The sequence below is a fragment of the Furipterus horrens genome, unplaced genomic scaffold (genome assembly GCF_987537825.1).
Source record: "Furipterus horrens unplaced genomic scaffold, mFurHor1.1.pri manual_scaffold_4, whole genome shotgun sequence".
In the NCBI taxonomy this organism is placed as follows: Eukaryota; Metazoa; Chordata; class Mammalia; order Chiroptera; family Furipteridae; genus Furipterus; species Furipterus horrens.
This window is the reverse complement of record NW_028327174.1, coordinates 7,731,766-7,755,884: the sequence shown is the minus strand read 5'-3', so window position 1 is coordinate 7,755,884 and position 24,119 is coordinate 7,731,766. Positions and strand designations below refer to the sequence as shown.

At 57.1% G+C, this 24,119-nt stretch overlaps 2 protein-coding genes, 1 non-coding gene and 1 pseudogene across 3 annotated transcripts; 2 read left to right on the top strand and 2 right to left on the bottom strand.

Moving 5' to 3' along the window:
* Positions 1–142: 142 nt before the first annotated feature.
* On the top strand, positions 143–14,044 carry SH3BP1 (SH3 domain binding protein 1). The gene is made up of 18 exons (XM_090272469.1): positions 143–2,189; positions 3,350–3,392; positions 3,610–3,714; positions 4,843–4,919; positions 5,230–5,341; positions 5,431–5,507; positions 5,986–6,094; positions 6,503–6,571; positions 6,705–6,795; positions 7,227–7,372; positions 8,114–8,225; positions 8,580–8,661; positions 8,749–8,829; positions 9,497–9,613; positions 10,342–10,439; positions 10,742–10,895; positions 12,102–12,196; positions 13,548–14,044. The coding sequence occupies exons 1-18, from the start codon at positions 2,131–2,133 to the stop codon at positions 13,958–13,960; spliced, it is 2,040 nt and encodes a 679-aa protein (XP_090128595.1). The 5' UTR covers positions 143–2,130; the 3' UTR covers positions 13,961–14,044.
* Positions 8,985–9,096, bottom strand: LOC150011055 (U6 spliceosomal RNA). The gene has a single exon (XR_016510921.1). It is a non-coding gene; the product is annotated as a U6 spliceosomal RNA (small nuclear RNA).
* Positions 14,045–16,482: 2,438 nt separating the features above from the next.
* On the top strand, positions 16,483–22,178 carry PDXP (pyridoxal phosphatase). Its single transcript, XM_090272468.1, has 2 exons — positions 16,483–17,249; positions 20,872–22,178. The coding sequence occupies exons 1-2, from the start codon at positions 16,604–16,606 to the stop codon at positions 21,186–21,188; spliced, it is 963 nt and encodes a 320-aa protein (XP_090128594.1). The 5' UTR covers positions 16,483–16,603; the 3' UTR covers positions 21,189–22,178.
* On the bottom strand, positions 21,699–23,370 carry LOC150011052 (protein BRICK1 pseudogene; annotated as a pseudogene).
* Positions 23,371–24,119: the final 749 nt, after the last annotated feature.

Genomic DNA, 24,119 nt, shown 5'->3' with positions numbered 1-24,119 from the left:
CCAGACAGAAGAGCCAGGTGCCTTTCTTGCAGAGACTCTTAAGTCTGACTGTTAGGGAGCCTGGAGCTCAAGTGGCTTGATTACGTGGCTCAGGGTGTCTCCACAGCGGCTGTTGCTACAACCCACATGGACTGACCCCTCCCCAGGCTAGAGCTGGAACTCAGGCCTGGGCAAATCTGGGAGGGACAGCAGTATTCAATAGAAGCTGGGCCCTATCCTGAGGGACCTTCAGAACAGCTGGGAGGGAAAGTGGACAAGCTTAGACCCAGTGTAGTGTGGGCTGCAGGTGGGGCTGAAACGGGGTGGAGACACCATGCAGCCTGTAGATTTCCCAGATGGCAGGATGGTGGTAACCTGGTGTCAAGCTGCTGGCTTGGGAGTCTGCCGTTTCCTAATTGTGCACTTACGTTGTTCCCGTTGCAGAGACGGGAAACAGCCACCACAAAGTTCCGGGTTCTGGTCAGTGAGGAAAGAGGAGAGGACAGGACTGGACCCCAGGCTTTGCAACCCCAGCCCCACATTTTAAGAAGCCAGGTCTACACTGGACTCTGGTGTCTCCCTCCATGGAGGCATTCTTCAAGCCCTGCCCCATTTCTAGAATCCCCCCTAGGAGCCTTCCAGTTGCAGGGAGGGAGGTAGGCAAGGGCACCTTGCCTGGGATCTCCTCACCCTGGCCTGAGCCTTCAATCCAGGAGCTCCCCAACTTCTGGCCAGGATTCCGCTCAGGTGGGAACCTCTGGTTTAAGCAGCTGGGGGTTTCATTCTCCACCCTTCCCCACCCCTCTGGGGCCTGCCTGGCTCTCCCTCTGGGGAGCGGAGAGGCAGTCAGAGTCCAGCAAGTGCCCACTGTGAGCCAGGCCCTGAGCTGGGCAGTGGAACCCTGAGATGCCTGCGGCTGAGGTCCTGCCCTAGCGCAGTGCCTGGTCTGCCCACCAACACAAGTAAGCGCTCAAGTAATCCTCAGACTGAACTGAAACTCCAGCAAGCCCAGTGTAGTGCATGTAGCAGGACCCCACCCTACGCCCCTCCCTCTTCCCCGGTCCCTGGGGCTCCTGGTGCCGAAGGGGTGCAGATGCTCAGAGTAAGGAGAGCCTACTGTTTCCCAAAGGCTCTCATCTTGCATTAACTAGCAGTTATGGAGCACCGACTGTATAGAGAACCGAAGAGAACTACTGCTGAGTTTGGGGAAACAGCAGCACCCACATCACAGACTTAAAAGAAGGAAGGGCAGAGACTGGGGAGGTTTCCCGGGAGAAGGGGCTTGGCAGATGGAGGGAAATGCCAGTGCTGGGGCTGGGGGAGAGCAGGGTGACAGGGAACTGCTCTGGAAGCGTTTGCTGTGGCTGGAGAGTGGCGGACACCCCCTTTAAAGGGGTGATGGAGCAGGAGCGTGGATGCTAGAGGAACAGGCAGAGAGGTGTCGCGTCTGCTCTTTGGGTCAGACAGGGCCAGGGCAGCTGCCCCATCAGGCCATTAAAGGCAAGTCCAGAGTTCCAGGGACTTGTCCAAGGGCACACAGCAGAGTGGCTGCAGAAAGTCAAAGCCCCAGCCAATAGTCCAGCAGGGAGCAGGCCAAGAGGAAGGGAGTCCAGGGCAGCATCCTTTGGCAGACCCAGATGCGCCAGTACGGGTCAGGAGGGCCTGTCCTTGGCCTCTGTGTCAAGCACGGAGCCCTCTTTCGCCTTGGAGAGGGGTGCAAAGGTTATTTGTACCCAGGTCAGGCAGGCCGGTGGGTGGGGCAGGAACCTGGGGCAGGCGCGGTGGCAGGGCTTACCTGCTTCCCGCCACCACAGCTGGGCGAGGCGGACAGGGAGGAGCCGCGCACACCACCTGTGGCCGGCCCGCGGCCCGCGGCCCTACACTCTCCGGGACGGCCAGCAGCCCGCGGGGAGCCCGGAAGACGGGGAGAGCAAGAACCCAAACTTGGGAGAGAGGAGTGACCTGGGGTCCGGGGGCGGAGCCGCGAGCGGGAGGCGGGCGCGAGCGCGAGCGGGAGCGCGCTGGCCCAGGAAGCAGAGAGCGCCGCCCACCCAACCCGGGGGAGAGCGCTGCGGGCAGAGGCAGGCTGGGCCGGGGGCTGCCGACCCTCGACCCCCACCGTGACCCCGCAGCCGCCAGCCCGCTCCCAAGATGATGAAGAGGCAGCTGTATCGCATGCGGCAGCTGGCCCACACGGGCAGCTTGGGACGGTGAGTGTCCACCCCGTTCCTTCCAGCTCCACGCTCACCCCCGCATGACCCGAGGGAAGGTGGAGGAGTGGGGGAGGCTGGAGATAGCTGGACAGCCACCCTCTGACTAGAGTCCTACCGCTCTTCCTCCCCTCTGAATGCCACCCTCGCCTCCCAGCCAGAGCAGGGGGGAGAGGCGCTGGCTTTGGGGGGAAGGAGCACCCGCCACCCCTGATTGGAGTGGGGTGTGGGGAGGATCAAAGATGCTGAGTCTTCTCTGCCTCCTTGGGCCTCAGAGTGAATGCTCCTCTCTGGCCTCACTTGTCCCCTCTGTACAATGGGGACAGTTAACCATCTCTGGTTGTCTGGGGGGAGAGGGTCAGTCCGGGCCCCAGATCTTGCGGGAGGAGAGACTGGTTCCTGGCATGGTGGGAGGGGCCTGTTCCCGTCCCGTTGTGTGCCCCGCTCCCCCCAGCGCAGAGGCCTGCTTCTCTGTCCTGCTTCTGCTTTCCCAGACTCAGGTGGAAACATCCCCAGGCCTCCCTGTTCCCACGCCCAGCCCCCGAGTTGGTGGAGTGGAGGCCGGAAGTTAGGGGAGCTCCCCCAGCTCTCCTCTCTTCTCTTACCCCTGCCTTGGGAGTTTCCCATCTCTGGGCCCAGGAGAACCTGGTTCTAGTCTCACACTGGCACAGATGCCTTTGTGGGCCTGGGCAGTCAGGCTACCTTGCTCTGGGCCCGTGTCCCCACGTGTCCCTGGGCAGGGGCCCAGGGCCTCTCCACCGCTACAGTCCAGAGTCCTGTGTGACTGACAGCCCCAGAGCCTGAGCTCACACACTTCCCGTTCTCAGGGCCAGCCCAGGCCTCCTCTCCTCAGGTCCGCAGAAGAGAGAGGCTGGACGCTGGGGTGCTCCCCCCCACCCCAGTCTTCTCTTTGGTTTCATCCACTCTCCTTTGGGACTCAGCCCTGGGTGGAGGAGGAAAAGCCATTCATGTATCCTATTGCCATCCCCATGGAATGTGCTCCGACTGGGATGAGGCAGGCGGGCCACCCAGGGCGGGCCCCAACTGGGAGGGGTGCTGGAAGCACCTGGGGTCCAGGCACCTTGTTGGGGGGCAGGGGGTTTCCTAACCTGGGCCAACTCAACAGAAGCTCTCCCCCCTCCAACCCATCCCCCTCACAGCACCCCGGAGACTGCCGAGTTCCTGGGTGAGGACCTCCAGCAGGTACATGCCTGGGCCAGCTGTGGGTGGCAAGGCAGGTCTATGCAGGCTGTCAACAGAGGGCCGGGCGGGGATGCCAGTTAGGGGCCTCCGTTGAGTCATTCCCCAAGCGGTTGGCCATAGGGTCCCCAGGAGGGGGGAAGAGAAAGGTGAGGGAGAAAGGGCAGTGGGAGGGACGACGACAGCCTTCTGGGATCCCTAATCCCCATGCCCCTCCCAGGTGGAGCAGCGGCTGGAGCCAGCCAAGCGAGCAGCCCACAGTGTCCACAAGCGACTGCAGGCCTGTCTGCAGGGCCAGAGCGGGACTGATATGGACAAGCGAGTGGTGAGTGGGGGTCCCAGGCAGGAGCGGACCTGGGCAGGACACCTCCATCCAATGGGAAATAATGTCAGGACTGGGTCTCCCTTCCAGTCTGAACTTCTGGCCCCAAGCTGGTAAAGACTGCTCTGTCCCAAGGCACCCGGGCACCCTACTCATGAGGCCCTATGTCTTCCCCATTCTCTTCTTGACCACACCCCCTTCTCTGCACCAATCTCCTGAGCCAAGGCCAGGCCTCTGACTACACTTGAACTTTTCTGTCCAGCAGCTCTTAGAATGGAGTAGGCCCTCTCAACTGGAGCAGTCTGTGAGGGCTTCCTGAAGGAAGTGGCATTAGAGCTAAATTTTGAGTGATACTCACTGGTATTAATCAACAGGCAGGGTTTATGTACTGTTAGTCTGTTGCTAAGATGTGTCAATGCATTGCCTCACTCAGTGCTGACAACAATGCTAGGAGGAGACTGCCTTTATTAGCACTTGTACTTAAGAGGTAAAGTGACTCATTCAAGGTCACACAAGCTAATAAGTGGCAAAACTGAGATTTGAGCCTTGATCCATCTGACCAAAGCTGGTGCTCTCTGTAACTCTAGGTGGGAATGAGTTGGGCATGTTTTGGAATCAGTCGGCAATTCCGTGTGGCCAGAGCTCTGGTGGAAAAGGGGGAGTAGTAGCAGCCATGGAGCTTTTGAGCTTCACAGTGGCTATATCAGCTACATGTGCCCTGGGGCAGGGAGGAGCCCACTTTGAGGCCTATTCCCAGCTCCTCCATTTTCCTTTCAGCTGTGTGACCTTGGTCAACTCCATGCCTTTCTATTTTAGTTTTCTAGTGTGGGATTTCATTTGGTCATTCCTTCCCCCCAATCAGGTGGCTTCTGGGAGTGGGAAAGGGGGCCTCAGAGGGATAGGAGCTCTTTACATGGTCTCAGGAAGAGGTCACCCCCACCCTGCCTTGTCATCATCCTGGTTCCACTCTCACCTGCCACTGTGACCCACCTGGGTTCCCTCCCCACCTGTCCACACCCAGTACCTTGGTGGGGTTCTGCCTCCAAGGGACGCACCAAGAGCGGGTGAAAGGAGGCCCAGCAGGCAAGTAAGGGCTCTCATGCTCACAGTTGGCCCTGCCCCTCCCTGCAGAAGAAGCTGCCTCTCATGGCTCTGTCCACCACGATGGCCGAGAGCTTCAAGGAGCTGGACCCCGATTCCAGCATGGGGTGAGCACGGACAGGGGCCTCAGCCTTCACCTGGAGAGGCCAGGGAGGGATCTGGATTGGAAGGGGGTCCAGGGCAGGAAGGGCGGCCACAGTGGAAGGATGGCCAGGCTGGGGAGAGCGTCTGGGCTGGCTGGGGTCAGTGTCCCGGTCAGTGAGGGCAGCCAGGCCTGGGAGGGTGTCGGTCTTAGCAAGGGCAAAGGATTGATAAAAAGAGCAGGAGGTGATGGGGAGTGAGGAAGCTGCGCCCAGCCTTTCCAGATTGGGGCCAGGGGCTCTGGGAGCCTGGGTCCACAGGGTTCTCTGTCCACAGGAAGGCCCTGGAGATGAGCTGTGCCATTCAGAACCAGCTGGCTCGCATCCTAGCTGAGTTTGAGATGAACTTGGAGAGGGAAGTCCTGCAGCCTCTCAGCAGGCTGAGTGAGGTGACCCTGGCCCCTGCCCCCAGCTCCCCCAGTCCCTAGTTCCCACCACCCCAGCCCACTCACCCCTCCCTTCCCATGCCTGCCCTTAGGAGGAGCTGCCAGCCATCCTCAAGCACAAGAAAAGCCTGCAGAAGCTGGTGTCAGACTGGAATGCCCTCAAGAGCAGGTGGGAGCCACAGCACCTGGGTGGGGTCTATGCCTGGGTCAGACCACAGAGGTGGCCAGAGCGCTTCAAGGCCCTTCCCACACTGGGACACTGCAGGGCCCCCTGGGTACAGAATGTGTACTTGTGCACACATCCGGTCCTTGGGAACACATATGTTAGGGCACATGTGTGTGCACGTGCTTATGCCAGCTGGGGGTGACCCCAAAACCTAAAATAGCCATAAAAAGTCCTCCCAAGCTCTTACTCTGGATTGGGTGGTTGTGACCACCAAGCCCACCACCAGGTGGCGCCCCCAAAGCACTCAGGGCCCAGGCCCCCAGAACTCTGGGATTTGCATCTATAAATCCCAGAATCCTGTGTGGTCAGGGATTCGCATCTCTAAACCCCAGAGTCCTGTGTGGTTAGGCTTGTGGAGGGGGCACCTGACTTTGGACATACAATGCAAGCAGTGACCACCCCACTTTGGGATCATCCCCAGGCTCAGCCAGGCAGCTAAGAACTCAGACAGCCATACAGCAACAGCCAACAAGGTGGACATGCTGAAGGAGGAGGAGGAGGAGCTGAAGCGGAAGGTGCAACAGTGCAAGGTGACGGGGCACCTGGGGTTCCCTGGATGTGTGGGGGTGGTGAGGTGGGGACTGTTCTCACTTCATAGATAAGGAACCTGAAGCTCATCGAGGTGGCATTCACCAGGGTCTTGATGTACTTGCTAAGTGAATGAATGAAGTGTGAGTGAATGAATGGTATATAACCCAAGACACTGTGCAAAGGACATGGGGACACGGAGGTGAGGACTAGAGGCCAAGTCGCAGAAACCCCCCAAGTTCAGATGGGCTTCCTGTGGGCTGTCCCCAAGTGCAGACCTTGGCAGAGAGAGCAGAGCTGGCTGAGACCCCTCACATGCAGCTTGGGCAAGTCATAACCTCTCTGGGCCTCAGCTTACCCTCTGGGTCCCAGCCTCATTGATACAAGCCCTCCTTCCTCTCTTCCCCAAGGATGAGTATTTGGCCGACCTGTACCACTTTGCCACTAAAGAGGACACATATGCCAACTACTTCATAAACGTGAGTCTAAGACTGGACTCCAGCCACCCAGAGTTCAGGGGTAGACACCAGAGCCAGAGGGTCTCTGTGAGATGGTGGGAGGGAAGGCTCAGTTTCCCTCACTTTCCCCGGGGGTGTCCCCTTGTCCCCTCAGCTCATGGAGATTCAGGCCGATTACCATCGCAAGTCTCTGAGCTCGCTGGACGCAGCCCTGGTTGAGCTGAGGGAGAACCACAGCCAAGCAGGTGGGGACGCAGATGGGCCCCCGACCCCACATTCCTGCCCCCCACGTGCTCAGGCATGTTTAGAAGCTTGCGCTCCATCCTGAAACGCAGTAGGGAGCCACAGCTGAGTTCTGAGCAGGGGAGGGGCCGATGAGATCGGTGGCAGAGAGATTGCTCCGGCTGCTGCACGGGGTGGGGGAGGACAGGACTGGAGCCAGGAGACCTCTTAGGAGGCCAAAGAAAGGTGATGGTGGCCTGAACTGGGGTGGAAGCCGTGGGACTGGGCCGACTCGAGAGATGGGTTGGATGATCTCAGGATGTGAGGCATGGGTGGTCGGTGGGGAGGCAGTACCATTGGCCAAAGCAGTAGTTCCTTGAGGATGTCAGGGGTGTGCCCCTGGCTGCTCATGGGTGGGAAGACCTTGGGCCGCTGACCTGTCTCATCCCTGCAGACCCCTCCCCCTCGATGACGGCCACCCCCTTCTCCAGGGTGTATGGGGTGTCACTGGGAGTTCACCTGCAAGAGCTGGGCCAGGACATCGCCCTGCCCATCGAGGCCTGCGTCCTGATGCTGCTTTCTGAGGGCGTGAAGGAGGAGGTGGGACCCCTGGGGGCTGGAAGGGAAGGAGCAACGTGGCCCTCAGTCGGTCCCAAACCTGCCCCATGCTGCCCTTGCTGTGCCGTAACCCCTCCCTTAGCGCACAGGTCCCAGGTGAAGGCATGGCCTCCCGCTGCTGACGTGACACCTCCTCCCACTTAGTGATGCCCCTGTGGGCCAGGCACTGTGCTGTAAACCCTTTGCATTGAGGAGTTTAGTTATCCCAGTAACCCTTGGAGGGAGCCCTCAGTGGCTCCATTTTATAAGGGGAGACGGAGGTCAAGAGGTAGATGGACCCAGTGGCACATGAGAAGGTGGCGGTGAAGCCAGGGACTCAGGTGCAGTCACTGCTGCATGCTGCCCTCACCTGTCCTTTGCACCTCAGTGTTCCTAGTCCATCGGCCCCTTGCCCAAGGACAGACCCCTAGGAGGTGGAACAACTCAAAGACTGAGGCTTCTCCACAGTCCCCTTTCTCCCATCCTTTCCAAACCAGATGCCTGGTGCCCCATGACTTTTCACAACCCCTCCCAGACACCCCCCTGTACTCGGAATTCAAGACCCTGTGAGTTGAGAGGATCCGTGGACCCTGGTGTCCCCTCTACCAGCCAGACTGGTGGGGACACAGGCCCAGTGAGGGCCAGCTGCCTGCCCCAAGCCCTGAGTGAGGCGGGGCCTTCTGGCCAGGGTGTCCTGTCCCACCCACCCCTCTATGACCCCACCTGGTCCCTCTCGCACTCCAGGGCCTCTTCCGTCTGGCCGCTGGGGCCTCAGTTCTGAAGCGCCTCAAGCAGACGATGGCCTCGGACCCCCGCAGCCTGCAGGAGTTTTCCTCTGACCCCCATGCCGTGGCAGGTGCCTGCTCCAAGGTGCCCTGGGTGGGGGTGGGGGGTCACCCCTCAGATCTCTTCACCACAGCTGCCTGAAATGATGCCATGAGTTTGATTTAAGGCCTGATAATCTGCTGAGGAGACATAGGAGTCCTTAAAGTGGGGCTTGTGATGAACCCCCGGATATGTGTGTACGCTTTTCTGAGAACGAGATCACTGGCCTTCATCATTTCCTCTAAAGGGCCCACGGCCCAGGAATGATAGACCTGGACACGTTAGTGTGAACAAGGGCCAGGGGCTCCTGGCGGGTGGAGAGAACCGGCACTGGGGTGACGGTGCAGGCTTGGGCTGCTACGTCTGAGCCACACCACCACCTCAGGTGCCCTCAAGTCCTATCTGCGGGAGCTGCCGGAGCCCCTGATGACCTTTGACCTCTATGACGATTGGATGAGGGCAGCCAGGTGAGGTTGGGGGTTGGGGGTCCTGGGAAGAGGAGGCTGTAGAGGCGCTACCCTGGGCTGGCTCACCAGGTCTGTCCCCCTCTCCAGCCTGAAGGAGCCCGGAGCCCGGCTGGAGGCTCTCCAAGAGGTGTGCAGCCGCCTGCCCCAAGAGAACTTCAATAACCTCAGGTGAGCCCCAAGCTTGCCCCCAGGCCGCCTCGAAACCAGGCCCTGACAGGATCTGGGGTCTGGGTTTGAGTCCTGCCTCCCTGTGGTAAGCGATATTTCTGAAGACAGAGCTTAGATGTACTAGTCTATTTTTATTCTTTATTATTATTTTTGTTTTAAATATGGAACGCTTCATAAATGTGCGTGTCATCCTTGCGCAAGGGCCATGCTGCCGTGCTAATTTCTGTATCATTTCCATTTTAGTATATGTGCTGCCAAAGCAAGCTCTGTGCAGTCATGTTTTTTAATACCAGACATTGAACTAGACACATACCTTGAATCCTTGAAGCCACACCACCTGGCTTCAAATCCCACCTGTGCCTTCCTGTTGCCCTGAGCAGGCGAACTGACCTCTCTGTGCCTAGGCTAGAACATGCAGACAATCCCTACCCCGTAGGGTGGCTGGGAGAGTCTCACCTGGCTCAGTGTCTGATAAATAGGTGCACTCAGTAGGTCAGCTAATTTAACTATTTTAGCTAATTTAAAATTTTCAAACTAGCCTGTGTGCTGTCTTGGCCTCATTTTGGAAGCCCTGAGCCAGGAAAGCCTTGGGCCTCAGGGGGGCATTGATGCGTGTTTGTGGCCTGATGCCTCGCCCATGGCCCAAGCCCACCTCTCGCCTCCGCAGGTACCTGCTGAAGTTCCTGGCTCGTCTGGCTGAGGAGCAAGAGGTGAACAAAATGACACCTAGCAACATCGCCATCGTCCTGGGGCCCAACCTGCTGTGGCCACCTGAGAAAGAAGGGTGAGGGGTCACAGGTGGGAGGAGGTGGCAGTCCCCACCCCGACTCTCTGTTCTTTGTCTTTCTCCTGGGCCTCGGTTCCCTCATCCTTGGGATGGGCTGAGCAGCTCGTATCCTCAAGGCTGCCGTGAAGGGCGGCCCAAAGAGATCATGGGCCCACAGGACTTTGGGGACAGTATTCTGGGTAATGGAGATAATGGGGTGCTTGGAAGGCTGGGAGCCCAGGATCTGGCTCTAGCCCCTCCTCCACCTTCCAGCGATGAGCCTGGGGAAGTCCTCTTTCACCCTCTGTTTCCTCATCTGTAAATCAGGAATTATACCAAGTCTGAGGATTTCTGCTTTGGGAATTAAATGAGAGAATGAATGGAAGAATGCTTTATAAACTGTAGAGTGCTGTCGCACGTGAGGGGTCAGTACCATTCATCTGGCCATGGATGGCAAAAGGATATCATACATTTGCTGAGTGCAGTTACTTGGTAGAGGCCGCCTAGATCCAGAGCTGTGAGGGAAGGCGCCATGACCCACTGGTGATGCCTGTCATGTGTGAAGGAAGGGAACACTCGGTGTGTGCGCAATGTGTCTGCCATGCACGCGGAGTCTGTGAGCTTTGAAGAACAGGGACTTGATGTCATTGATCCTTGTGTTCCCTGTGGCCAGCACAGGGCCAGACAGAGTGGGGGCCACTAAGGTATTGCTCAGTGGTGACTCACTGTCTCTCCCTGTGTCCCAGGGACCAGGCCCAGCTGGATGCAGCCTCGGTGTCGTCCATCCAGGTGGTGGGCGTGGTGGAGGCTCTGATACAGAACGCAGACACCCTCTTCCCCGAAGGTGAAGCTCCTGCCCGCATGCCCCTCCGTGCCCTCGGTGCCCGACTCGGTCCCCGGCAGCCCTCCACACGCCCCATGAGGCCTAGAGGAAGTCACTTCTCCACTTTGAGCTTCAGTCTCTCCCCTGTAAAATGGGGGTGATCCTGCCCGCTTCGCGGGATTGTTGTGAGGCTCCTATGGCAGTGGGGAGGTGAAACGGGGTCCAGATAATGTCAGGGAAAAGGGAACGTGACCCTGGCACTGACCGAGCAGGGGAGGCTGGCAGGGACTCTGACAGCAAGGCCTCCTCCCTTCCGTCTGCAGACGTCACCTTCAACGTGTCAGGCCTGTTCTCAGCCCCTGCCCCCCAGGACAAGGTCAGCGACAGGCCGGCCTCTGAGGAGCTTTCAGCCACGGCCGTGCCCACCCCAGCCATGGCCTCGGCCCTGGCCCCAGCCTCAGTGGCTGCCAAGGAAAGGTAAGGACTCATAGATATGAATGGCCCCTGTCCTGACCCCAGGATGCCCAGCCTGAGGCACCATCTCTCAGGGCTTCCAACAGCATGTTAGGAAATATAAGGATTGTACCTTCATCCCAAATACCAGGTTTCCCACTTTGGAGCAGGTGGAGTGGAGGCTCTGAGGTGCTGTCCCTCTCAGCCTCTGATGTGTTTCCTGTTCCATCATATGGTTGTTTACTGACCACCTACTATGTGCCAGGCACTGTTTCAGGCTCTGAGGACAGAGGGAAGTAGAGAGCTGATTATTTGGGAACTTGTAAATACCTTCCAGGATCTCTTGGGTCTTTGAAATCTGGAAAGGCTGCCGTGTACTGTGCTGCCTCCACACCAAGCAAGTGTTCAGTTGTCAAAGGCTGCTGGGGTCCAAACCATGTACTTCCTCAGATGAGCACGACAGACAAATGCTGCCCTTTGAGGCTGTGTTCCGGGGGTGGGGAGAGAGTCAATAAGGACACCAAAGACAGGTCAATATAAAGGCAGGCAGGGTGCGTGCTGCAAAGGAGAACAGAGCAGGACAGGGGACGAGGGGGAACAGCTTTAGCCATGGGGTCTGGAAAGGCCTTCTGAAGAGGAGCCAACTGGGCAGAGACCTGGAGGAAGCCAGGGAGTCTCCCCCTCTGCTTCTGCTGCTGCTTCTTTTTTTTTTTTTTTAATTGATTTGAGAGATAGAAAAATATATATCACTTTTTGTTCTACTCATTCATGCATTCATTGGTTGTTGCTTGTATGTGCCCTGACCGGGGATCAAACCCACAACCTTGACATATCAAGACGATGCTCTAACAAACTCAGCTAGCGGGCCAGGGCAGCCCCTCTGTTTCTTGTCCACTCTCTGGCTTCTAGTGGCCGGGCATCCTGGAATGAACATAAGGAGGCTGAGAGCTGAGGCAGAGGGGAGGTCCCGCCTCCTACCCCCGCCCTGGCCCCATCGGGAACCACAGACACTGTCACAGCATCACACAGCAGCCAAGGGCTCAGTAGAAGCAAACCTTGAACAATGCCAAAAGTGTTTTGGGGGCAGGGGGGCAGCCTGGGGACAGATCCCAGGCCTAGCCACAAAGGAGAGGACCTAAACTCAGTCTGTTGGCTGGGAGTCTCCCCAAGATTCCAGGAGACATCTGGGAGATGGTCAAGCTTGACCCTGACCCTCTCCTTCCCTCACAGGACAGAGTCCGAGGCGCCCCCCAGACCGGCCTCCCCCAAGGTCAGCAGGAGTCCCCCAGAGGCAGCTGCCCCAGCAGAAGACATGGCTCGGAAGAGTGAGTTGGCTGTGGGAGGACGGGGTGCAGAGGGCGGGCGGGGTGGGCACTCCAGGCCATCTCATGTTTTCAGGCAGACAGGGGAGGCCAGGAATCCACGTGGCTGAGAGCCAGGTCTGCAGCCCAACACTCTGGGTTCAGAGTCCAGCTCTGTGACCTTGGCAGGTGACTTCACCGCCTTGCCTCAGCTTCCCCCTCTGTGGACAATAACTGCATCTACCTTGTAGGACTGTTTAGACAATTAAATGCTGCTGTCTGGCTCAGGCTCATGGCGCAGGGGTCAAGAAGCCCAGAGGTCACAAAGTAAAGAGGGAGAACAGAGTCCTCACAGGACAACGAGGGCATAGAGCTGGTAGTGCTGGTAGTGCTGCGGCCTCCTTCTGAGCCCTTCCAAGCTCTCACCTGTTGAGTTGCCCAAAAGCCAGGTAGATGAAAAGGCCGGGGATTCAGGTGCAGGGTCGGCCTGGGTGACTAGGACCCTTGGGAGGCCCCACCCAGCCCAGGAGGCTCTGGTTTTACACCTGGGAGAACAGTGTAGAGCCCGCAGTAGACGGAGCAGCTGCAGGAGCCTCCAGACCAGCAGGAGCTGGCGGGTTGCACGGGAACCTTCCTGTAGGATGGTTCACCTTTCTCGGATGAGGGACAAGTGAGACATTTGCTCAGTTGAGCATAAGTCGAAGGACTGTCACAGCGTCCCCTGAGCTGGTCCTTACCTCAGCCCTAGGAGGTTCATCCCATCTTACTGATGAGAAAACTGAGTTCCCAGGAGGCAAGTGATTTGTGCAAATCCCCCAGTGGGTAGAGGCAGAGCTAGGACCAGAGTCCAGACCTCCTGGCCCCACCCAGCCCTTTGACTGCCTCTGGACATCAGAATTGTTCAGTGGGATCTCTGAGCTGGGGCGGGGTGGTTCTGGTGGGCTTCTGAAAGCAGCTGAGCAAGACCCAAGTGTCGGGAGAATGGGCAGCATTTCTTTATTCGATAGGAGTGTGCTGAACACCTGCTCCGTGCCCAGCACTGTGCTAGCCAGCTGCACATAAGATAGCTGCACTTAGTTTACATTCTAGTGGGGGAGACAAGCAATATTCAAGCAAAATAAAACCTGGCAAGATCTTTTCAGAGGGCACAGAGTCCTGTGAAGAAAGTAGAACTGGAAGCTGTGACAGGGCAGGGGAGTACTCTAGCTGAGGGGGTGAAGAGACATGTAGAGAGGCTTGAGTGATGAGGAGCCAGCCATGGAAACTGTTCCTGGCAGCAGGAACAGCAGGTGCAAAGGTCCCGTGGTAGGAACGAGCTTGGTGGATTTGCTGCAGGCTATATGGATACCTTACTGCCCCTTTCCTTCCTCTACAGCCAAACGCCCAGCACCAGCCCGACCCACCATGCCACCCCCCCAGGTCTCCAGCACCCGCTCCTCCCCTCCAGCCCCAACCCTGCCCCCTGGCTCTGACAGCCCTGTGACCCCCCGGGCTCTGCCCCGCCGTATGGTTGGCAGCAACCTCCGGGCCCCCACAGTGCCACCCCCATTGCCCCCCACTCCTCCTCAGCCTGCCCGGCGCCAGAGCCGGCGTTCACCAGCCTCCCCCAGCCAGACCTCCCCAGGTCCAGCATCCCCCAACCCAGTCTGTCTGAGCACGCCTGCGCAGGTGGACCTGGGCGTGGCCACAGAGGATGGAGGGGCCCCTGAGGCTGTAGGCAGGAGCCCCACTCCCGCAGCTGTGCCCCCTCAGCCTCGGCCCAGGAGCCTTGCCTCAGAGACCGACTGAGCTGGTAGCTCCTCCCTGACAGCCCTCAGTGTCCCCTACCTCCTACCTTGTCCTCCCAGGACAGAGCCCTCACCCCTCTGCCTACAGCCTTTGCTTCCAAGTGCCTTGGTGCCCGCTGGGTCGGCCCCCACGGCAAGGAGGACTCAGGACAGTCCTCCACTTCCAGTCCTTTTCCTCTAGGATTCACCCTGGGCTTGGGGTGCTCAGCCAACTCCCTACTCTCTGGCAAGGTCCCAGGGGAGCCATCAGAAGGGAGGAGAGTTTGCCTGCTCCGACAGGACTTTGATTTTTCTCTTGCCAATGTATTTTTCGTAAGGCAGATAAATAAATTATTTTGGACAAAACTGGAGCAGCTGCCCAAGAGATAGCTTTTATTTTCTGAACTCAAAATAAAGAGGGGAAAATTAACCTATTCTTTGCCTTTCCTTCTTCCTGTCTTAAATGGTAACAGCTGAAGTTTTTAGGCACTAGGCCACACATTGCTTTTTGGTGCATGATTTCCCTTTAATCCTCACCCTGGGAAGTAAATCCCATGACCTCTTATAGGTGAGCAGATGAGGCTGAGAACATGACCTGCCAAGGCCACATGGTGAGTGAAGCATGGACCTGGGATTAGGACCTGATTCCAGAGCCTGGGCCTGTACCTCTCATCCTGGGCAGTTTACTTAATTTCTTCGTATTCTGGTTTCCTCATCTGGGAAACTGGGTAACAACTTCCATGCCAGGAGTGTTCTGGTGATTAAATGAGCCGCTCCTGTAAAGACCAAAGCACCACCCTTGCACACGAAATTACCCTACAAGTGATGGCTGCTCGATACCGGGTCCCCGAATCTGCACTGTTCTTATGGAAGGCAGGGGAGGCTTCCCCCAGGTGCAAGCATGGATCTCTCTGCAAACCTTCCCTGAGGCTGCTCTGTCAAACCCTGGACTAGGTCCCTGACTCAGCCGTACACCCAAGCTGCTCCTGGGAACAGGCAGGCAGGACTCAAGTGTCATGACACTGGGAGCTCATATTGGCCCAGTTAGGGTAAAACCATCTAACCCAGACTGGTGATGTGTGTAGAGATCTCTGGAGAGTATAGATCAAGGAAAGCTTCCTGGAGGAGGTGATATTCAAGGGTAGTCTTTCAGGAGCTGTCCAGGTGAAAAAAGGAAAAAGGAAGATCATTCTAAGCCATAGAAACCACCTATGCACCCATGAAGAGGCCAGAGTGTTGGCAAGTGGAAAGTATCTCCACTTAAAGCCTGGGTTATAGGATGCTCTTTGGAGCTCCATTTGCTCCTGGAAGTCAAGCGGGTCTTCGGAGCCTTCTAAGAGGTTGGCAGACAACCTCAAGATTGTGATACATCTCTCCCAAGGGAGGGCCTTGGCAGCTGGGTCACCCCATCACTGTCCTGGGCAACTGGCCGCTGCTGCTCTGGTTTCTTCCCTCCCAGGGGTCCTTGGTGACAGACTGCCTCTAACCCAGTGCCTCACAGCAGAATCCTTGGTAATTATAAACAAACAAACAAACAAAAAAGCCAGGCTACACCCAAAACAATCTCTGGGGTCCTACCACGCATTGGTATTTTTTAAATATATTTTTTAAGATTTTATTTATTTTTAGAGAGGGGAAGGGAGGGAGAAAGAGAGAGGCAGAAACATCACTGTGTGGTTGCTTCTCGTACCCTAACCCAACCAGGGACCTGGCCCGCAACCCAGGAATGTGCCCTGACCAGGAATCGAAAAGGCGACCTTCTGTTCATAGGCCGGCGCTCGATCCGCTGAGCCACACCCGGGGGGCAGACGACTGGTTTTTAAAAACATCAATGCCGATTCAGCCCTGTCAGGGCACGTGCCCGGGTTGCGGGCCAGGTCCCTGGCTGGGGGTGTATCAGAGGCAACCAACTGATGTTTCTCTCGCGCATCGATGTTCCTCTCCCTCTCTTTCTCTCTCTGAAAAGAAATAAAATCTTTTAAAAATTAAAATAAAAACCAGTTGTCAAAAGTCATCAAACTTTACACTTAAGATTTACACATCTTACTGTATGTAAATTTTATATCTAAAAATAATGAGTGTTCCAGGGAACCCTATACAGTACAGCTAGCACGGAGAACCACTGGTGTAGGTCAAGAGCCCCAGCGCACAGGAAGACACCATGCGCCTGTCTCGCCATCATACCCACAAAGTTTCTCAGGACTTCACTCACACCTACATCGTCCACTGTTCAGAGGGCAAGGAGATGGACCCAAAGCCATCTCCCTCAGCATCTGTTTTCCTCTCAGCAACCAGCTCAACTAAGCTTCTGATTGGCTGAGTGGTGCAGGGCGGCTATTCGCGCCACAGTTTCTACTCGTAGCTCGTTATTGGTCAAAAGAACGTCAGTCACCCAGGCTCCCACCCCTGTAAGAGGCTAATCGGAGTTAAAACTCAGCAGTGACTGGCCCAGCAGAGCCTGGAGGCGGAGCGAAGGGTCAAGAGAGGTCTTTATTGGTCACTTCCCCTTGGTGCCAGCCGCGATTCCGCCCTTTTCTCCAAGCTCGGTTTGCTTGAGGCCTTGCTCCTTTCCGAGATTTTCGCCTCCATTGGCCCCAGGCCAGGTCATAACCCCGCCCCCTGGCCCTTACGGCGTGCCGATTGGCGGGTGCTGGGGACGAGTGGTATGCGGATGAGCGCACCGTTCCCGCGGAGAGAAAGCGGCGCGGCGCGGGCGTGCGGGCAGCCAGCTGGCTGCATGGCGCGCTGCGAGCGGCTGCGCGGCGCGGCCCTGCGCGAGGTGCTGGGCCGGGCGCAGGGGGTCCTGTTCGACTGCGACGGGGTGCTGTGGAACGGCGAGCGCGCCGTGCCGGGAGCCCCGGAGCTGGTGGAGCGGCTGGCGCGTGCCGGCAAGGCGGCGTTGTTCGTGAGCAACAACAGCCGGCGCGCGCGGCCGGAGCTGGCTCTCCGCTTCGCGCGCCTCGGCTTCGGGGGGCTGCGCGCCGAGCAGGTCTTCAGCTCTGCGCTGTGCGCCGCGCGCCTGCTGCGCCAGCGCCTGCCCGGGCCGCCGGACGCTCCGGGCTCAGTGTTCGTGCTGGGCGGTGAGGGGCTGCGCGCCGAGCTGCGCACCGCGGGGCTGCGCTTGGCCGGGGACCCCAGCGAGGACCCGGGCGCGACCCCGCGCGTGCGTGCCGTGCTCGTGGGCTACGACGAGCACTTTTCCTTCGCCAAGCTGAGCGAGGCGTGCGCGTACCTGCGCAACCCCGACTGCCTGCTGGTGGTCACTGACCGCGACCCTTGGCACCCGCTCAGCGACGGCAGCCGGACTCCTGGTGAGCGCGGGGGTGGCCGGAAAAGCGAGGTGGCGGGGGCGACCTGGAGGTGAGGGTCGGGGAAGGGGCGTCTCCAGGTGACTGACAGGTAGGGAACAGCAGAGTTGCTAGCGCGTCTACCACCCAGCAAAAGCCCACGGGGCCTTTGTGTCAAGGTCTGGTAATTCTTTCAGCCGTCACACTGGAAGGGGCAGCAGTGGTGTCCCCGACTGACAGATGAAGAAACCGAGGCGCATGGTGGCCCTTGGGATTGCAGGCAGAATCCAGGCTCCCCGACTCTCAGCCCTAACCTTCCCGAACCAGCCTCAAGGACTCCTGTCATTTTGTCTCCCCCGCTGTTGGGGTGCGGTCGGGAATTTGGGGACAAAGCCCGGAAGGGTCGTTTTCCGGTCGGAGAGTTCGGATAGCATGTCGGCTTACAAGCAGGTGTGCATGAGCACAGGAGGTGGTTGGAGTTTGACCTGAGTCCATTTCCAGCTCCAGGGCTCTGTAATCTTGTTCCGTTACATAACCTCAGAGCATCCCTGTGCTTGCTGCAAAATGGGGATGCTAACCATGCCGGTTTCATCAGTGTGGAGAGTGATCTGTGTGCGTCCATGCTCAAATGATGTAAGTTGTATCCAGAACCCTGTCATGTTACAGCGCCTTGGTAATAATCTGTTCTTATTTAGTTTCCAAATTACTCTGGCGATGGGGGTTATTGTCCCATTTCTCAGTTAAAGGAACTGAGGATAAGAGAGGGGGAATGAGCTGCCCAAGAGTACAGGGACCTGAACTCGGATCCTGTGGCCACCCATCCCCTGTCTCCTCCACCCAAGGCACTCTTCACTGCTGTCATCTGGTTATTCAGACCTGCAGAGGAAGCAGGAGCAGGTCGAGGCTCCTACGTCTTGAAGAGTTCGAGGTAGTCAAGAGCAGATGGTAGCAGAGTCTACCTGACAGTCATCAGTGTGTGTGGACAAATTAGTACTCCAGTCAGTAGGCTGAGGGCAGGGACCGATCTCCCATCACTCCATCCTTGCTGGTGACTGACTCAGACAGTCGTTGATACCAAATCCTGGCAGGGCAGTTGGGTATTCATTGAGGATTAGACACGGTGTTATGATGTGGTGGCAGGGAGGGCCTAGAGTTCAGGAGATCTGGGAAGGCTTCCTAGAGGAGACATCGTGCAGAACAGGGCCCTAGGGGAGGAAACACAGAACAGGGCTTGGGCCGTGGCAGAACCAGCTCCGGTCTGGGAATCTGTAGTTCTAGCCCTGCCCTGGCTTTGTTGCATGCCTACGTGCTGCTGGACCACTTCAGCTTCAGTTTTCCCATAAACCCAAGGTGAGGGCTGCCCCGGCTGCAGCGGCTGCTGCCTGCCCTAGGCCGCGCTATGAAGAGTTTCTCCCTGGAGGCCTCAGGTTAAGAGGCCCCCAGGACTCAGGAACGGTGGTGTGAAGGAGCCGGGGAGAGACCAGGCCCTGCCCACGCCTGCCCCTTCCGTCTCGGCACGCACTTGGCTGTGCCTGCGGCCCTGCTGGTCATTCCCACAGCCTAGAGGGGGAGGCAGAGGCTTAACAAACAGAAACACAGCACTGCCATCCCGTCTGTACACTGAGTGGTGCAGAGACAGTGGTATGCAAGTAGTAATAAAGACCGCCATTGTGCATCAAACCTGAAATAAGGCACCTCTCTCGCTCCACTCCCCCTCCGCCTGCAGGGCTCCTAAATTGGGTGCCGCTTGAGCTGGCAAATGAAATGCCTGCTGTCTTAGGAATATGTCACCATCAAAACATGACAGTCTTGGGTTATAGAATATTGAGAGAAGGAAGTCATAGTAGTCTGAGGGCAGAAGGAAGTTCATAGACTCCCCTGCTGGGAAGCTCGCTCCCCCAGAGCAGAGGGCTCTTTGTTGTGTCCACTGGTCTATCCCAGTGCCTGGTGTGTAGCTGGGCCTCATTAAATATTAGCTGAGTGGGTAAATGGGACATGGGAGTCAAGGATCAGCTCTGTCCTGGTGGGAAAGGAAGGAGCTGAGAGCTGAGAGAAACACTCTGGGGTGACTCGGCTGAGCCCTTCCCAAGCTAGAAGGAATCTCTCCCCAGAGGGGCAAGTGGCCTTCCTTTCCTATCCACTTATTAGGAAAACAAGTAGGCGAGTTCTAAGTCAGATGTCAGGGAGGACCTCCCAGTGGTGTTGCTCTGAGCCAGCTCTGCCCTGGTCCTGTGACCTGGGGGAGGTTCCTCCTCCGCTTCTGGGGCCACTTGACCCTTCCGAGACTCTGGCTTAACTATGCTGTGGGAAAGGAGATACAAAGCCAGAGCCCTTGGGGTCAGACCAGCTGTGCACTGATAAATGTGTGATACTCTGGGGAGCCCTGACTTACAGCATTTGCCACTGTCCATGGTATAAATATTTCCACCATGGCAGTTTTCAAGCTAGCAACGTGAAGTCACTGAACATGGGACTGGTAAGCGGTGTGCACACCATTATATAGTATTTCCATTGGTACAGGTACAAATCATCTTTAAGAGCATAGATAATGGTAAAATCTTTAGGAAGTGATGAGTTTTGAGATTTATTACCTTTGTTTTAAACATAATTCATTTGATCGTAAGTTTATGGAAGTGGACTTTAAATAGTGGCTTTGTTTAACCACCAGCACAGAATTCCTGAAAATGAAACCCTCAGCACTCCCAAACGAGTACAAGCTGGCCCAGCACGTGAGTGGGTCACACCTACCTGAATAGTTTATCTGCCACTTTTTACGCTGTGCAACCCTGGACAAGTTACTTCACATCCCTGGGCATCAGCTTTCTTCTCTATAAAATGGGCTTCCATGAGCACCCAGCAAAACCCTTGGCACTTCAGAATGTGCTTAGTAAATTGTGATTATCATCATCATCATCGTTTGCTCAGGGACATTAGTGTGAAGGCAGAACATTCTGTCACAAAGATGTGCCTGGAGGACGGGCACTGTACTCATTGGGGCAAGTGCCCAGGAGTCGGAACAGTCCTCCTGTTGTTAAACACTTGGGCGTGGTCCCCAATTTTGGGTATTACAGTTACTGTGGCCACAGACATCTTCAAATGTGTAGCTTTTTGTCTCCAATCTGAATTCTCTTCTTGTGACCACTGTCCCGGCAGAGGCCAACTGGGTCAGAGGTGCAGACATTTCTGTGCCCTGCCACGTTCTGAAACGGCTGTGCCTGGTTCCAGTGCCAGGAACGCACATTCTTGTAGCAATAACCCCAACTGCTGTCTGGGAGCTGCTTTTCCGCGGCCAGAGCACTTGCCTCTGTGGTGTCTGCGGCGCCTCTTCGGAGGCAGGCGGTGCTTGGAGCCACCTTTCCCAGCGGGTCCCAGGAAAATCAGGCAGGCGGCGTGGCTCACCCGCAGGCACACAGCTGCCAGACTGAAACAGTGAACCTCGGGCAGGACTGACGGAGCCAGACCCAGTCACATGCAGTGGCTTCTCCAGTCCTTACAGCACCCCCATGAGATAAGGGCCATGTTAGGGACGGGGAAGGAGACCCAGAGGTTAAACAGGCTGCCTGAGAAAGGGGAAGATGGAGTCTGAATTTGGGCATCTGGTGACTCCAGCGCCCCATGCACTGACTGGGTCTCCGTCTCCCTGCAGGCACGGGGAGCCTGGCTGCTGCCGTGGAGACAGCCTCGGGACGCCAGGCCCTGGTGGTGGGCAAGCCCAGCCCTTACATGTTCGAGTGCATCACGGAGCACTTCAGCGTGGACCCTGCCCGCATGCTCATGGTGGGCGACCGCCTGGAGACCGACATCCTCTTCGGCCACCGCTGTGGCATGACCACCGTGCTCACGCTCACGGGTGTCTCCCGCCTGGAGGAGGCCCAGGCCTACCTGGCAGCCGGCCAGCAGGACCTGGTGCCCCATTACTATGTGGAGAGCGTCGCGGACTTAATGGAAGGGCTGGAGGACTGAGCCCCACCCCTTCCCCACCCTGACCCCGCAGATGGAGGGGGTGGGCCAGGCGCTGCATTAAGTGCCACTGGCTCTCCGGCCCCAGCTCCTACCCCTTGGTGGGTCTGGGACCCAGGAAAGCTTTGAGGGCCCTTGAACCCCCTCCCAGGGTGGCTGAGCACTCTTTGCTATACCAAAAGCTGCCCCCCCTTGTCCCACTGGTTTGCCCTGGCCCAACCCAGCCAAGGTGGCCTTTTTCCTGCCCTTGTTGAAATCTGGGCCCAGATGCCCACTGAAGATTTCCCCCAACCCTGAGCACTTAACTTCCTCACCCCTCCCTGAGGTATCTAGAGCTCTACCTGCTCCCCAGGTCCTGACCTTGGGTTCCTGTTGACCAATCAGAGGTCTAGGTAACCACAAGCCACTATTGTCCTGAGCCCTGAATGGACCAACCAGAAGGCTAAGTCATAGTGATTCACTGATGTTGGGTCCTGAGTGGACCAGTTGGGAGCCTCAGTAAAAATGACCCTTTCATGTCCTAGATCCTGGGCAGACCAGTCAGGACAGCAGGTTGTGACCCATTGGTCTTTTAGATCCTGAATAGAAGTCTGAGTGACAGTGGCCTCTTCACAGTCTGGGTCTCACTGGATAAGCCAGGGGTCCAGATATCTGTCAGTCAACAAGGTCTACATACTGAAGACACCCCTCCACCAAGGTTGCTGTCCAGGAGGCCACTCAGATGGCTCTGGGGGTTGCCATAGCCAAGAGCCCCGCCCTCCCCGACCATGGTACCAGTCCAGTGTTGATGGTGGCAACAGCTCAGAAGGGGGACATTCATGTCCCTCCATGTGCCATCAGTGTTTGCTGTGCCACTTGTCCCTTGTGCCAGTCCCAGCTATTTATTTATTACTGTGTGCCAGTGATGGTGGGGGTGGGGTTGGGCCTTCCCTGCCACCTCCACCCTGTTGTAACTAGTCCTCCCGTACTTAATAAAGTGCGAGTGGGAGCGCCTGTGTGGTCGAAGTCTGTCCAAGGTGGGCAGGAAAGGGAGCCGCTGGCTGAGCCTGGTCTCCCCAGAGCTGGCCCACCACGACCTTCCCCTGCGGGAAGTGATCCGTCCCAGTTCCAGGGTATTCTCTGCAGTAGTACCTAACTCAGTCACACGGTGGGTGTCCCTCGCCAGTCTTTTTCTTCTTTCAACATTGTGTCTTTTATTGGAGCATACATAATGTACCTATAAAGTGAGCACTTGGCAAATGTCTGCTGAATGACCTGACCACATGAGTCCCAGGATGAATCAGCCAGCTGAAAGTCCAAATCTGGCAGGTGACCTAGGCTTTGATATAGCAGCTACCCCTGGAAGTTTTACATTAGAATAATAATCCCACATGTCAGATTCTGTGGCACGTATGAGTTCCCCTCCCCACCACGATCACAGCAGTCGAATAAAGTTGAGTTCGTTAGTGAAATGTCAGAGGCAGACACCCGCAAGTGACAGAAAACTGAAAATGTCCGTTCAAGCCAAGTGGGGGCCTGGCCTGGACCTCCCCAGGAGGACAAAATAGGTTAACATTCTCTGGCAGCCACCTTATCAGGGCTGTGTCACCCCCCAACGAAGGTGGGGAGGAGAGAAAGACTATAGAAGGAAGCAGAGAGGAGAGGCGGGCAGGACCTTAAGGAAGAGTCCCAGGCTTTTGCCTCTGAGCACCTCAAATACATTGACCAGTAGTTTTAGAAAATGTTACTGAAAAGGTAAAATGCCTGATGTTTTCAATGGTTCCCCGGACTTGTCCCCACAAGCCATATCACTGTCAGATGTGCGGGGCAGAGCCCAAAGGCTGCATTATTGAAGAATGAATAAGAATAAGCCCTGTTTTTCTTTACTGAGAGCGGAAGGGATGAAGGCTGCTGGGACCTTTCCCACGGAGGCCTGTGTGCTGCAAAGCAACCTCCCAGCAGGAGCCTGGCCCAGTTCTGGGTGAGGGTCCCACCTTTTGTCACCTGTGCTTCAGTGTACTCCTCTCCGTTCAAGGGCTGTCAACGTCTCATTTAGTGTTTGTTGCAAGTCTTGAACGGCAAGACCTACAGAAAGCCCAGGTTTTCTCGCTGCTGGTGATGAGTCCAATGTACTGTACGCCCGATTCACCCAGTCCTGGTGCATTTCCCGCTGCTCCGGATCCTGCTGTCCCACCACGGCTGCCATGTCCTCGCTGAGCCTTTGTGCACTGATTTGTCTCAGAGAACCCAGCAAGCTTGTATCACTCGTCCCATTTTAGGGAGGTCCTTGCAGAATAAAGTCCGGAAATGCAGCACTAACTTCCACACGGGCACACAGCTACAAAGTGTGATCACCTGAGGCAGGATTTGAATTTGCGTTGGCTGACTCCAGGAGGCTGCGGCCCCTTCTCCGGACATGCCGAGGGTCGGGGAGACAGTTCCCAGCCTCTGGGAGCTCAGGTGAGATGCTGCGGCACCCCCGTGGGGTACTGTGACCGCCCTGCTGGGCTTGAGCTCCTCCAGGCCGGACATGTGTCGCGGACTCCCCAGCACCTGGTGCAGGGGGTGTGCTCAGCTATGAGCTGGCCACGGGGCAGCCCCAGATGGCCTACAGATGCTGAGCGGGGAGATACCGTGCCTGTTCCAGGCCTGGCTGTCACTGATTTACTTGTCACGTGAGCTTGCACAAGCCCCTTCCTGCTCAGCCTGCTTCCTCATTTGCAGAGTGAGGGGAGGGTCTTGGAGGTCTGGGGGAATTCTCTCCCGTGTGCTGCTTCTCCTGAAGAGGGAACGCTTGACTGAGCCTGGCTGCATCATTGCACTCCCGGGACATGGGGCTGGGACAGAACCGCTCAGCCCGGCTCAGGCGTGAGGGAGCTCAGAGCTGCCCCGCGCTCTCCAAGTGCATCCCTTGGCCGGCCGTGCTGCGGCCCAAACGGTGGGCCCCTCTCACCC